This window comes from Toxorhynchites rutilus, chromosome 3, assembly GCF_029784135.1.
Source record: "Toxorhynchites rutilus septentrionalis strain SRP chromosome 3, ASM2978413v1, whole genome shotgun sequence".
Taxonomy (NCBI): domain Eukaryota; kingdom Metazoa; phylum Arthropoda; class Insecta; order Diptera; family Culicidae; genus Toxorhynchites; species Toxorhynchites rutilus.
In genome coordinates, this window is record NC_073746.1 from 916856 (window position 1) to 931523 (window position 14668).

General features: G+C 41.2%; 1 protein-coding gene across 2 annotated transcripts; it reads right to left on the minus strand.

Annotated features, from left to right (window-relative positions):
* Positions 1–1531: 1531 nt before the first annotated feature.
* LOC129777527 (AP-2 complex subunit alpha) lies at positions 1532–13478 on the minus strand. 2 transcript variants are annotated; one of them, XM_055783838.1, is made up of 8 exons: positions 12980–13478; positions 12573–12830; positions 12239–12450; positions 10504–12185; positions 5225–5371; positions 4742–5158; positions 2718–2928; positions 1532–2662 (listed from the first exon to the last, which is right to left on the minus strand). In XM_055783838.1, the coding sequence occupies exons 2-8, from the start codon at positions 12634–12636 to the stop codon at positions 2585–2587; spliced, it is 2811 nt and encodes a 936-aa protein (XP_055639813.1). In that variant the 5' UTR covers positions 12637–12830; positions 12980–13478; the 3' UTR covers positions 1532–2584. The 2 variants fall into 2 exon arrangements, with proteins under 2 accessions (XP_055639813.1, XP_055639814.1); XM_055783839.1 differs by having other exon boundaries at positions 2724–2928; positions 12980–13476.
* Positions 13479–14668: the final 1190 nt, after the last annotated feature.

Sequence of the window (14668 nt, forward strand, 5' to 3'; positions counted from 1 at the left end):
TCTTAATCTTCGTCCAAAACTCTCCGCTTCTCATGTTCGAAGTAAAAATTAAAATAATTCTTCCTAGCATTTTTTACCATTAAGCCTACTCTGTTTCGCATTCTGCTGAAGTCCTGATCGTCCCTTGACTGTCTCCATGTGCGAGGCATTAGATCACGATCAATTATTGCTCGTTGAATATCAGCATTAAACCACGGGCTGTATGGCTTGTTTGAACGCCAGGCTTTAAGTAGTACGCATGTATCGTACAAGAAAATAATATTTTCATTGAATGATTCTGAAATAACATCAGGATCATCAGAACTAAAAAAAGATATTCCAAGAGATATAGTTCAATTGCTCAAGAACATTTGCAGATACACATGTTTGTAATCTCTATAAGAACTAATATTGTTTGGAGACGCAGTATTATAATTAGTCTTACCTTTTATGCGTTTCGCGATTTCCTTGTGCTGCATATCTCAGCCAAACAATTTTCCCGGGCTGTCAACCAGGCCTAAGGTCTGTTGGAACAAGACTCCCTTCCCAATGTCTTATCCTAGGTATATGACCATGATTGCACAATGCAGAATTCCCTCCAATCCAACCACACAAAGAGCATGATTTGCTTCGTTCGAAGATTGGATTCGATGATGACTAATATTGGGTCAGTTTCACTGAATACACATGGATAGTGATTTCCGTTATCTTTGGTAACTATGCTGATTTACGTCTGTATGGCGGAGTTTTTTTTTCTGATCACTGTCTCCCTTTGGTCATCAAAAGTGGCTAAAGGTCTGCTTGAGCGTTCTTGTTCATCGTTCATTCTACTAAACTATCTTCTCAGTCAACAGCATATAATCCTACTCATCGCCTGTGTAGTATACTTGCTTTGTATTGTTCCATCTGCAAAAAAGAAACGTGAAATGGTCATTATTTAAAATAAATATGGATTTGGTTTGGAATGGTTTTCTCCTATTGCGCAACTTCTCCGACCAATTGAATCAAACAGTAAGCAAATTAATGCGCAATCGCAATCATGCAAACGGAGAAGCGAAAAGAAACATATTTTCGATAACTTGTGTATATTTTTCGTCATTTTTGTGTTATGATTTTAAATATAGGTCTTGTATTTCTGCTCATCCACCTCACGCTGTTAATACTACGTCTAACCATTTACTTCTTGCTTCGTTTACTCAATCTGTTTGGATGATTATTTTCAATGAATTGAAAACTTGGCGCCCTGTAAAAATGAGTTTCAGAGTACTGTCCAAGCATACGACTCTTTTTCCCATGGTGAGTCACAAGTTCTTGTAGATCTAGTCTCCGGATTAAAATTAAACAGCTTCAATGTATGAATGAATATTTCCTAGCTGTGTATTTTTTTCAATGTTGTGTACAGAATGTAGAAATAGCTTAGCCAATAATTTACACATATTTCTGTTTCCCTCTTTGGGCAATATATAGAATAACGTTTCATGATATACAAATATAACATAATATATTAGTAACGATAGCATATGAGTAAAAGGAGGAATAAAACATCAAAATGTTAAATCAGAATATTGTATATTACACACAGTACGATGGTGAAGGTATCTCGAAGAATGTTTGTGGCAAGGGAAACAAGGGGCCGTTTCTCAGTCTGAGACAGAGGCTTCCTTTCCACTTTGTTATTGCACCTAATATCGATTCTCCATTGGTCATGATGTTTTGTGCAATTTCTTGTTCCAAGATTCAATTAATATAAAACGCGAAAACGATGTGGACCGCTTGAATGTGATGATCTAATGAATAAGTATTAGCTCATTGTGAAATCTCCATGACTGTTCCAAATAGTGTTTGATCCTTGTTTAATTTTCTTAATTTAGCAAATTATTTACTACAATTTAATTATTCTCAATTTTTCAGTTTAGTTTACACCTCTAATGTCTGTGTTATGGGTATGTCTATGCAATAATGAGATTTTCTAGACTTTCGTCCCCCCGTAGAGTAAAACCAAATCAGCTTTTGATAGTCCAAAATATTCATACATTTCTAAACAATTTCAACAACTACTCGGAATCATAATCTGTACGATAGCGATTTATCGTTTCCTATAATCAATACTTTATCACTCTAACTCGGAAATTCTACCAGGAAGGAGTGTTGGAGAGAGTAGACTCGATAAGTTGTTATCACTAATGCGGATCAGAATCACACACAGAACAAAAGTTTTGCATTCATGCCTCCTACAAGAGATTGTGTTCGATCGAATGAGGCTTCTATTTGTTCGATGCCATGCCCGCATGATTGCAATAGCTCTATTACAAGATTTAACATAGATCATATGTTGTTTACTACTGACGTTTGCTTCGCTTCATATACTCACGACCAGCGACCAACTACACGATTCTCCTCCTCGTTATCGTCTTCCATTCGCTCTCTCTCTCTCTCCCAAACATAGCGTTTGCTTTTCAATATTAATATTATCAGCTCATTGTTGTTGCCGTGTTGCAGCATCATGCACATTTTCTTCTCCTAGCCGACAGGAATACAGTCAACGTAATTTGCATAAAAAGAAAATGCTGATCGGTCAATTTCATGATCAATGTATCTATAGGATTTAAAATTGATCTGCCAACAGCTCGCAGATCTCCTGCGTGACATTCTCTAAGCTGGAACGGATGGTTAGGCGGAACATCTGATGGAGAAAGGAGAAATATTTTACCAGAATTGAAATAATTGATCCTTCACACCTGTACCTGCGCTTGTTTGTTCGGTTCGAGACGCAACAAACAGCCGACTTTATGGGCCTGGGTGTGTATGATACCGGCGCAAACCATATTGTCCGGATTGGGATCAATTCCTTCCAGCAGTTGCATTCCGAATCCGATCAATTTGTTCCGAGCACCAGGCAAATCAAGCGGCTGTTGGGCCTTAAATACACGTTGCGCTCGTTGCTGTTCGCTGCAAAGATAATGCGGTTATCAATAAATTTCTCACTTGTGGGCCATGACATGAAAATTTGCATGGGGTAAGAGATCATTGCCACACATATCTTTAATTCAATCGTATTGAAAATTAAATGTAACAGGAAAAAACAAGATTGTGAATTTCTGTGTCTGCTCCTCCACTCCACGTGGAAGTCAGATTGCTCGCTCTGCTTCTCCTTGTCTCGTACCGGCCGAATGCCCGATGAACACTTTTTTGCAGGATAATTGTTCGGCATTCTAGCAACATGTCCTACCCATCGTGACTTTCCTGCTTTGGCCACTTAATGGGTAATGGTTTCACCGAAGTTACGTGAGCACGTGTTTATATACCGTTTTCTTGCACACCACCAAAGATGGTTCTTAACACAAATCGATTCAGAATGCTCGTATGTCCTCTTCGATCATTGTGTACGTCTCGTGCCTGTAGATGACAGCCGGTCTTATGATCGTTTTGTACAGGGAACAATTCGCAAATCTGTTCAACTCCAATAGGCCCCTGTGGTGCTCGAATCCGGAAGTCAGCATGTATTTAATTTGAGACACGTTAATTCTTAGTCCAACTATCTCTGCTTCGTGCTTAAGTCTGGTTTATTGTTCAGATACCGTCTCAAGTGTTCTGCAGACAATGTCTACGTCATCACCGAAGCAGATGAATTGTCTGGATCGGTTGAAAAATGTGCCACGCAAGATAAACACCTCTAGTCTCATGACATGTTCTAGCGCAACATTGAATAGTGTTTGCATTTCCAAGTTGCGGTGATGACCATTGGAGTCCCCCAGGATGATTTTGGGATCCTCCAAATATTCTAACATCTCAAGCGGCTTCCGCCGTAGTCCAGGATTGTGGCACACGGCAGTATATGCTTCATTTCAGACTGCTATTACAGGTAGGTCAGTGGATGTTTGTTTTCGCAAATTGTGACTGTTACTTCAGTGATGACGAGAGTAGCGGGTGTCAAACAATGTCAGCAGAAAGAACATATGCGTCCCGAAAACTGGATCATGGGATAATGCATCTTCCAGGCTCCGGACCGACGTTGGTTTGTTTCTTCGTCCGCATGCTTCAGAGGTTGTCCAGAAGTTCCGGTGAAGATATATCGTCTGCACTTCTGCGACCCATTCCTACCGGAGAACTGATTGGTGGAGTGGTGGCCTGCGACTGATGTGTTTGGAGTTGGACGGGACATTATATGAGCTGACAGTCCTTACCAACAATCGGAAGAGGGTATGATATCTGGAGACATTGAAGATTCTTCTTTTGTAGGATACCTTGTACCACTGCGACCATCAGTTTGATCTATTGTCGTGCACTCCAGTTTGCTATATGTGCAGTGTCAGTTCATTCCATCACTCAGCGAATAAATGATAGTCGCACTAGGACCTTGCATATCCCCCCACGAAGGTATGACTTCCTTTATGAACTTTCTTACCTTTTTTGGTTCAGCAGACCAACTCTCGTTAGGCATAAGAATTCCCTTTCCAAGAATCCGCAGTCTTCGCTGAATTAGTGTACTGCATTGATACAGTAAATGTTCTGAATTAGAGGCGAATGAACTGAAAAGTTTAAACCCTCTTAAAGCCAAAAAGAAGAAGAAGAAGAAATGTTCTGAAGTTTCAGCTTCGAAATTGCAGAAACGACAGTTATCATCTGTCAGTTTTCCTATTTTTTAAAGGTAATACCTGCTCGGACAGTGTCCGTTCAATGATCGAGGATTAAGTATGAAAGTAATTACATGTTTCTGAAACAGTGGCAATAATTCCGTACTCACCATTACGTTTGAACTTACCCTCCCAAGTTCTTCCATCGCGCAAAGAACGACTCGGCGTTCATTTCAGTCGGTTCAAAGAATTTATTCACCGTAAGCGGCAACAGAACGTTGATCTTCTGCGGCGCTCCACCATTCACCCGGAAGCTGATGACGATCGACGGGGCACCACTATAATTGTCGATGCACTCTGCCGTGAGCAACTGTTGGATTTGAGCTCCGGCCTCCAACGTTGGCTCGACGGCCTTAATCTGCACGTTCAGCTTGAGCGCATCCTCGGCGGACCATTGCAGCGTGGGGACAAAATTTTGCAGCGCCGTTTGCGTCTTATTGCCATAGTACAGTCCAAGGCGGCCAAGATTCTGACGGAATTCACTCTTGACTCCAATCTGCAGCAGATCATTCTCGAACAGGACGCCGTTGTTTTTGAACACGAATCTAAGTGGTGGAGAGGGGAATAAGAGCTAGCAGGAAAATGCATGGATGCAGAGATAAAAGTCTTACTTTTTTGCGTTGTTGATGACACTGCTGTTACCGTTTGTAGCACTATAAATATCTCCAAGGACATCAATGAGCGTTCCTGTTTGGGATTGTGTCGCTGGAGGTGTGCTCAAACCGAGAAGATCCGAACTGGCATTGGAATTGTTCGTCCTTTAAAGCAAAAATTTCATGTATTTCAGCAGTCAACTAACAGCTATTTCATTGATATCATTGCTTTAATTTAGCAGGGCGACAACTTGATTTGTATTTTGAAATCCCTGGTTTTTTCCAGGTTTTGAATATAAGTGCAAACTCTCTACAAGTTTGCAAAATAAGATGAATTTATATTTTTTTTCTTTGTTGAAGATTGTCATAGAGCAAGAAATATAGTAAAACCAAACAATAGATCAGTAAAAACTGATGTTGCAAAAAAGCGCATGAATTTCGCTTTTGAAAAAAGATACTACCCGTGGTAAAACTATCGTTGAAGCTCTCAAAAAGTTCAATCAAGAAGATGCAGATAAGAAGAACGCAACACGAAACGGAAGCGCAGAGCGGTGTTAGAGGCCAGAAAGGTCCAAATACCTGCTTAGAAAAAGTTTTCATTTATTGATGAGCAGATGAAGTTGATCAGGCAGTAATCAATGAACAAACAAAAGAACGTTTTTCAAAGATAGTCTTTATCTTTGAAAAACGTTCATTTGTTTATTCATTGAATACTGCCACACATTTCCCCTGACACTAATTCATAATTCATACCCGCGTACGCAATATTATTTTTACGTCCATATAAAGAGGAACGAAAACATGATTTCTGATACAAAAAAGAAGTTACCCCATCAATGGACGGTTTATTGTTTACCCATCATGAACTCAAACCAACGAACTTAGACATTTATCAAGTATGCTATAGGGCGCTTGCAGCGTGCATATGTATCAGTGATCTGTTGGGCAGGCAAAAGAGATCGCTGCATAAGATTTATATGGATCGACAAGATTGAGCTTAACATGCGAATTAGTAACATGCGTAACATGCGAATATATGTCTCTTTACATACAAATATTTACTTTTAGCGGAGAAATACGACTATGATCCAAGCCATAACAGAAGTTTCTATTTTTCTATTATCAATGGAAACAGATTAATTATTCAAAAAGTTTCACAGAAACAATGCAAATTACACATATTGCTATTGTATAGACGGATTAGGTGAAGTGTGCTGCCATTTAGGCTTTGTGCTTTTTGCCCAAAAATGCTGGTCTCGTGAAGAAGTAAACTATAATGAATATTCGTGTGTAGATATCCTTATTCTGTGGTTAGTTTCGTCAAAAAAGCAGATGATTATGTTGAAATTAAGAACATATTCAGCCAGAAAGATCAACTAACCCTCAGATATGATTTCCGGGTACCTGAATGCTCTGCGGAGAAATGAAATATGGTTGATCGGAAACGTAGAAAATCCATCAATTGGCTAATTCATGGAAAATAAAGGGTGTGTCACATCAAATTGCATCACGGAAAAAACGCTGTAGAAATTTAATTTTTAGGAATTATATCTTCAGCTTTCGCTTATAATCAGATAAGAGTGTATAGATCACGTTGGCCATGCTTCACTGTCAATTTTTCGTAAATTTGGAAAAATGTCGTCGAACGAAAAAGATCGTCGTGAATTAATCCTGTGCACTCAGTTCGAGAATCCGGAGTTGTCACATCGGGACATCGGTAAGATGCTGGGAATCGACCAATCCACGGTCAGCAGAGTACTAAAACGGTACTTCGAGAACCTAACCATCGACCGGTAGGTGAAGAACGGCAAAAATGGATGCTCCGTCAGTGAAAAAGATCACAAGCGCGTAGTTAAGCAGTTTAGACGTGATCCGAGAAGTTCGGTCCGGGATGTCGCCAATAAGCTGAATTTGTCAAGTTCATTCGTCCAGCGGTCCAAGCAGCGGGAGGGCCTGCGTACATACAAGGTTCAGAAGGCTCCTAACCGCGACGAAAGGCAAAACATGGTGGGGAAGACGCGAGCCCGGAAGCTGTATACCGAAATGCTGACGAAGCCGCATTGCCTGGTAATGGACGACGAAACCTACGTCAAAGCGGACTTTCATCAGCTGCCGGGCCTGTTGTTCTTCTCCGCAGAGGACAAATTCAGCGTTCCGGAGGAGATTCGCAAGCAGAAACTATGCAAGTTTGCCAAAAAGTACATGGTGTGGCAAGCGATCTGCTCTTGCGGAAAGCGGAGCGCCCCCTTCGTGATGACCGGCACGGTAAACGGGCAGGTTTACCTTAAGGAGTGCCTACAGAAGCGCTTACTACCACTATTGAAGCAGCACGAGGGCCCGACCATCTTCTGGCCGGATCTCGCTTCGTGCCACTATTCAAAGGACGTGTTGGAGTGGTACGAAGCCAACGGGGTCACCTTCGTGCCAAAGGAAATGAACCCGCCCAACGCGCCGGAGCTTCACCCAATAGAGAAATATTGAGCGATTATGAAGCAGGCCCTCCGGAAGAACCCAAAAGTTGTCAAATCGGAGGCGGACTTCAAGAGAAAATGGATTTCTGTTAAAAAAAAAACTACAACCTGACGTTGTACAGAACCTTATGGACGGGGTAAAGAGGAAGGTGCGAGCATACGGGCTTGGGCTCGAAGTATGAATAAAAAAAATGCCAAAAGTTGTTTAATAGTTTTTATTTTACTGTCTAAAATTTTCAAAAGGATCGGTCTACTGGGCGAATTTCTACAGCATTTTTTCCGTGATGCAATTTGATGTGACACACCCTTTACAAGGAAGCATCTGTACATGAGCTCGAGCCTCTGTGTCTTCAATCTAGGTCCGAACATGCTGATAATTATACTGATAGTTATTTTTTGGATTCAAATCTAGAGGGAAAGTCACTCAATGAACATCGCGAAATAGGTGCTAGTAAGTTAAACAATATGCGTCACACAAAAGCTCTTGTTCGGTAAATAGCTTGCCTAACTGTTTCACAAAGTTCATGTTAGTTCGATGAAATATTTCGCGCTAATAGAAAGATCGCAACTATATTTAAATCATCTACAAGAAAGTCAATTGATAATGAATCCGCTTCTGCTGCATATAAGCTACGAATGTAAAAAAAACACTTCAAAATGCAATGAGGACAATTTGACTGGGAGGAATGAAATGATATAGTCGAGTCGGTAGAGGAAGATAGCGACTAAACGTCCGACTGACTATTCAGTCATTTTGGCGGAGAAACTGTGCGAAGAAGCCAAAACTCATTACTAACTGACTATGGATATAGTCAGTCAAATAGTCAGCTGACAAACGCTACAGGTGGGGGTCTCCGTAGCCACATTGGTTGCGTGTTCGCTTAGTAAGCGATCGATCGTGAGTTCAAAACTCAGGGCCCTCATTGACCATCTTTGTGTTGTTACAGAATAGCTACGTCCACGCAACAATCATCAGCGATGGAGGTCGATCCACGGTCGAAATAAGATCGATTCATCCATACAACTGCTCTGCTCTGCCAGACACATCGGGCTACTGTTCTATAAATAACTCAACAATGATCAAACAACTGTCTCCGCTGTCCGGTGGTCCAACTGGATAATGGAAGAACAGAAAGAACACCCTTACGCCTAAATGGCTACTGTGTGAATGTACCATATGTAATGGTATAGAAGGAATACTGGCGAATGGCAACTGTGTAATGTGCTAATTATAGATACCATGTGACATGTACACGATTAAAATTCGGCTCTGTTACAGCTAAAATGCTAATGAGCCTTAAATAAATAAATGGGATAAAAAAAACGCTACAGGTGAGCTAGATTTTTGTGTATCGTATACTCACACGTATAAAATAGCGTGCTGTGTGTGCGCTATTTTGCACGCCTTCTTCTTCTTCTTCTTCAATGGCACTAACGTTCCTAGAGGAACTTCGCCGTCTCAACGTAGTATTACTTGCGTCATTTTATTAGTACTTAGTTGAGATTTCTATGCTTACTTGGCACGCCTTGAATGCATTCTGAGTGGCAAGCTCTAGAATACGCATGATCACAGTGCAAGTCGGAGGAAATTTCTTTGACGAAAAATTCCCCCGACCAGAACGGGAATCGAACCCGAACACCCGGCATGTTAGTTGTGACGCTAACCACTCGGCCAAGGGAGCACACCTAATACTAACTAATACTAACGCGAAGACTTTTATAGCATACTTGATAAATGTTTAAGTTCGTTGGTTTGAGTTCACGATGGGTAGAAATGGAAATGTGGATTGAAGTCAGTTGAATGAAGAGGCCGATTTGTATTCATTAGTCGAGTCAGTTGAAATAACCACTGACTGGACTAGTTCATCAGTCATCCTCGCTAGTCAACGCTAGTCAATTCATTTTCTAGTCAAGTCATTTTTTTGTTGGCGGTGACTGCCGAAGCAGCTCTAGTCGAAGCGGAGCTGCTGGGAGTAGAGTCGGTCTTCATTTTTCACCGTCGAAGTTTTCGGGCCCTGATTTTGAGTGAACGAAGGATGCCATTCAAAAGTATGGCGCAATACCGTATGTGAGCAGATGTGAATTTCAATTTTGCAAAGCTGCATCTTTGGGGCTATTTTACTGTCCGAGAACATATGCGGAAAGAGCCTAGCACTAGAGCTTCGGGTGCGGGCAGAACTGTTTGGTGACACAGTTTCCAGTACCCATATAAACTATGCCTATGAAAAATCAAACTTGCATCGACTAGGGACTCTGATTCTAGACGGGACTCAAACGTCGACGAAAGCTCCGTTGACTCTCTGAGTGATCACCTGTATATAAAACATACAGGTGCACTACATTTAACCCTTTGCGGTCGGAATTTATTTCCCTTGAAATAGATCATCTTATCTTGCCACGCTAATAATATTTTGTTTGTACCGAGTACTGTTACCTATTATTCATTGAAACTCTGTATACATTCGTGAAAAAGTTCTCTAGACAATGTAATTCGTTTAGAAAAAATGTAAACTTTTATGCCATTCAACAAAGTATTTAGTAAGAGTTCTTCCTGTGGTGGCTGAGAGCAGACAAACGACCGCAAAGGATTAAATAATAATTTAAAATAAGAAGCTATCTGATTTTAGTTTCGAATGAAAATTCATGGTTTTTCTGGTGAAAAATAATTCCTGGCTATTTCCCTGGTTTTCCTGGTTGAGTTGTCATCCTGATAGAATTATGTTTAAAATAACAGCACGATTGAGCATTAAATCCCGTGACCATCCATATACTAATTATTCAATTACGCTTTCAACTATGACATATCCTGATAGATTATCGACTTACCCAGCAATGTGATTGGTTTGTGTAGTGTGAGCATTGTGTGCGTTAGGCACCGGACTTTTATTGTCCCGAATCTCCGCATTCTCGGGCACACGACCCGGTTTTTTCTTCTTCAGTACGGCCAAAATGGAGCTCTCACGCTCCGGGAAGGATGGCATTTCCTCGAGAACCGTTGCCAGCACATCCGTCGAGGCAACAATACTCAGCTGAAGGTACTCACTTGCCCTCTGCTGAAGTTCAGCATCCGCCGATCGCAGATTGCTGTGCTGCCTGAATACATCCTGTATGGTGGAGCGGATCTCCGGAAACAGATTGATAAACTTGATATAGGTCGAGAGAAGCAGTGCCCGTGTCATCGAGGAGCAGAGATGATATTTCGAGTGGAGCAATTTAAATTGGACCATCGGAGCGGAACGAGAATCGCCGGCAATCAAGTTGCCAAACTCACCCAGGATATAACCGCCAACCTTGACCATGTTTTCGTGGCAGGCGGGTGCTTGCAAGGCTTCGAAGACAGTTTTAGCGGCATAACCCTGTACTTCCTCTCGGTTAATAACAATTTGAATTACACGATACCACACCTCCTCGGAAACATAATCACCAGCAATGCGGATCAAATTCAAAATAACGTCCACGTACCAAGTGAAGTCAGTGGCGTACTTTTCCGCCAAAATGGCCACCTTCAATACCATTTCTTCACGGATGGAATAATCGGCCGTCTCCAGATAATTCAACATTTCCTGTACAATTTCCTCAGCATTCGTACGATCGCACATTGCATACAACAAATCGACCGCCTGTTGACGAACCGAAACATCCTTCTCCATCTTCATCGAGAGGATAACCACCTCCTGGTGCTTCTTAACGGCTTCGTGCGAAAATTCAGATGTAGCTAAATGGCACATGGATTCAAGAGCCAAGTAACGTAAGTTCGTCTCACGGTTGCTCAGGAACTGACCCAATTGGTTACAGGCTCGAACCAACAGATTCGCCTCGCTGTCGTTGTGAATGATCAAGTTGATTGCTTCGAACAGAACAGCATTCTTAGCATTGGAATGCTGAACCTTCTTGCTCTTCGGCGGTTCTTGTGCTTTATTCAAAATAGTCTCAAGGCATTCGTTCAAACGGCCCCTCACGCCGGGATCTTCCGTGGGAGGATTATAGTTCTGCAAAAGTCGGAGCAGCTTGACCGAAAGCCAAGGAGCTGGAACGAAATAGTACGTGTAATCTTGCAAATCGGTATAGGAAGCAGTCACAATGCGAGAAAGTCTAGAAACGGCTAAGCTAACGCATCCCTTGTATTCATCTGGGTTCTTCTTCACCAGAGCATCTATCAGACTCGTTGCTGCTGTGACCACTCCCATATGTTGATCATTCAACAGATGAATTATCCGGCTGGTCCACTCTCCTCCAGGGATAATGTCCGGACAGGTGCGGAATAACCGCAACAGACAAAGAGCAGCCGATTGTTTAACCACGTCCATTGTATCCCCAGAAACGAGCAGTTTCGGAATTTCATTCGAGAAAGCCTCAGCCATGTCACGACTTCCAATGTTTGCAATGCACTGCAGTGCCAGATTAACATGGATCGGATTACGGGATTGTAAGTCATTCTTGATACTTTGGATGATCAACTTGATCAGATCGCTATTGGTGTTGACCAGCACCGAGATGAAAAGATAACCCTGAAAAAAGGGTGAGATTTATATTCAAATTGATATTACAATCAAGAACTTACAATTTGTTTTTCGGAATATTTATTCGAAGACAGCAAATTGACAGCCTCCATCTGACCAAAATCAATATCGTGTCCAAGTAGGAAAATAAAAAGCAGTTTGCAGACATACTTCTTCTTCTGATAACCGTCTAATGTTTTGTCACCTTTAAATTTACTTCTTATATTGGCGAGCTCCTTGTTAATTCGCTTGATTTCAGCTTCTTTGCTTTTACCTGAAAAATAGATGCAACTTAAAGCGATTTCTAAGAAACTACGCTCAAGAGGATTTCCGAATTCTAATAAGATAAACAATACACAATTGATTACGCATTCAAAAATAGGAAAAACCACTCACAGTTTCGTATGTCTGAGATGAAAACGGCCAGACCCCGCATTCCGTCACCCCGAACTGGTGCCATCTTGGTGCAAAACCTCTTCCGCTGTAACTTCTTTCCCTAGTTTCTTGGTTGAGTTTTGTTTTGATTCGTTTGTTTTACGATGTGTCCAGTCAGCAGTTCTTCAATCGACGAATCCCTAACTCAGCTCATTCAGGGATACGATTGATAATAACAAGATCTCAAGTCAATTACTTTTACCAATCTGTGGAACGGTTCTATGGAAGCGAAACAATTTACAAAAAGGAATTAACGAGAATTAAGTGTTGTTGTAACACACTCCCTCTCTATCTACACACATTGGAAACGAAGGTTCCAGTGAAAATAAGAATTTAGCTCAATTAACTGATAACAGACCAAAACTTACATCCAACGCAGCATAGCAAGCAAAGCCCCACTCCTCCGCAATATACACTTTTCTTTTGCCAATAGCAAACGAAGCGATCGACACTGCAATCAGCGTGAATGAATGAAGAATATATGCGGAGAAAAAAAAACACCACAACCGCACAAAACACACAGTAGGCGAATGAATGATGATAATCACTTCTTTTAACGCCCTAAAATTTCACTTCCATACACAGTCGCGAAATACAGTTCGAAAATCACCGCTCCAGGGAAGGAAGATTCTCACGGTGGCCTTAATTTGCTAATTACGTGATCAAATTTTTCCGCAACTCGGCACCGCACCACAATCGAGCACAATTTTTGCCTGGATAGGAAGGATTGGCTGACTGCTCGCTGCTCCTGGATTAAGGATAAAAATCAATCGATTTTTCGCTCTGTGCTCCGTCCGAGTCCCCGAGTATTACAACTACGTCCGCTCTCTCGACGGTTTGCGTGAAACTCGCGTTTGTGTGTGGGACCGCGAATGACAGCGGCCGCTCTCTCACACAGTCGCAAAATAGTTGCTGACAGAGCGCAAGATATTCGGTTTATAGCAGGTCGCAACAAAGTGATTGTATGAAAACGAGGCCCGAGATAGGTAGAGAGAAAAATACAAAGTTTGTAAATGAACAATTTTTATGGTACTTTGCCGAAATCGTCAAATATTTGACACTACAATACACTACACTACAATACAATGACAGATACAATTTAATCAACGTGTATTGATTGGACATAAAACCAGGGGTACGACTAAAACGTCAAATCCCTCATATTGCCAGTGTACCCAATATCGCTGCGGTTCACTGACATTTTGGTTCTATCAATTACTGTTGTTTACAACTCGGTCCGGTTATATAGTCGAATAGTGGCTAACTTTAAACTCCATGTTAAATGTGAACGCCTCCATGTGAAACCGAAATATGAAAATCGCTCATGCAGTTAGAATAAAGCAGCGCATTTGTCGATTTCAATCCTCGTAAATGATATGTTGATAAACAAATGACGCCATATTGATTTTGATTTTGGGTAGCCTATATTCAATTGATGTCTAACCCCTGCATAAAACACGACAAACGAATACTCAAATATTAAATGTCTAATATTTTTATCGATCTGTTTGTCAAACTTGTCAGTAAATTACATTAAATATTCCAGTCGATTTTTTCCATGTTCAATGTTTGATATTGTTCGCCACTCTTTGCTCTGCACATTGGGGCAACTCAAGCGTGAAGAACCGTCAAGTCGTTAAGTTCTTCTTCTTCTTCTTGGATGGCTCTAACGTTCCCAGTAGAACTTTTGCCATCTCACCGTAGGTATTTCTGAGAGATGGGCAAACCGTTCACGAACGATACGAAAGAACTAGTTCGCAAAAAAAAAAGTGAACGAACGGTCGTTATTTTTTAATGAACGGTAGTTCGCCCCACGAACTGATTCCGAAAGAATACAATACAACTCAATGTGGTTGTTTACTTTCACTATTGCTTACAATTGGTACGACCACTTTTCTGCATCCAGTGTCACCGCCGCCTAACGAGAACGTTGTAAAAAAAAAATAAAACGATATTGTCATTTACGGGCAAAATGCATGTAACACAGGGTTTATTTTGTTAGTGTATACTCAAATTTGAATCAAAAATAGAATTATATATAAGCTATATATTTGCAA

What these genes read in the sequence shown, in the direction of transcription:
- LOC129777527 (XM_055783838.1), bottom strand. Translation starts at nt 12,636, where the DNA reads ATGGCACCAGTTCGGGGTGACGGAATGCGGGGTCTGGCCGTTTTCATC. An exon ending in CAAACCAATCACATTGCTGG is followed by an intron (nt 5,372 to 10,503) that starts GTAAGTCGATAA and finishes TTTGCTTTAAAG; the next exon opens with GACGAACAATTCCAATGCCA. An exon ending in GTCATCAACAACGCAAAAAA is followed by an intron (nt 5,159 to 5,224) that starts GTAAGACTTTTA and finishes TCCACCACTTAG; the next exon opens with ATTCGTGTTCAAAAACAACG.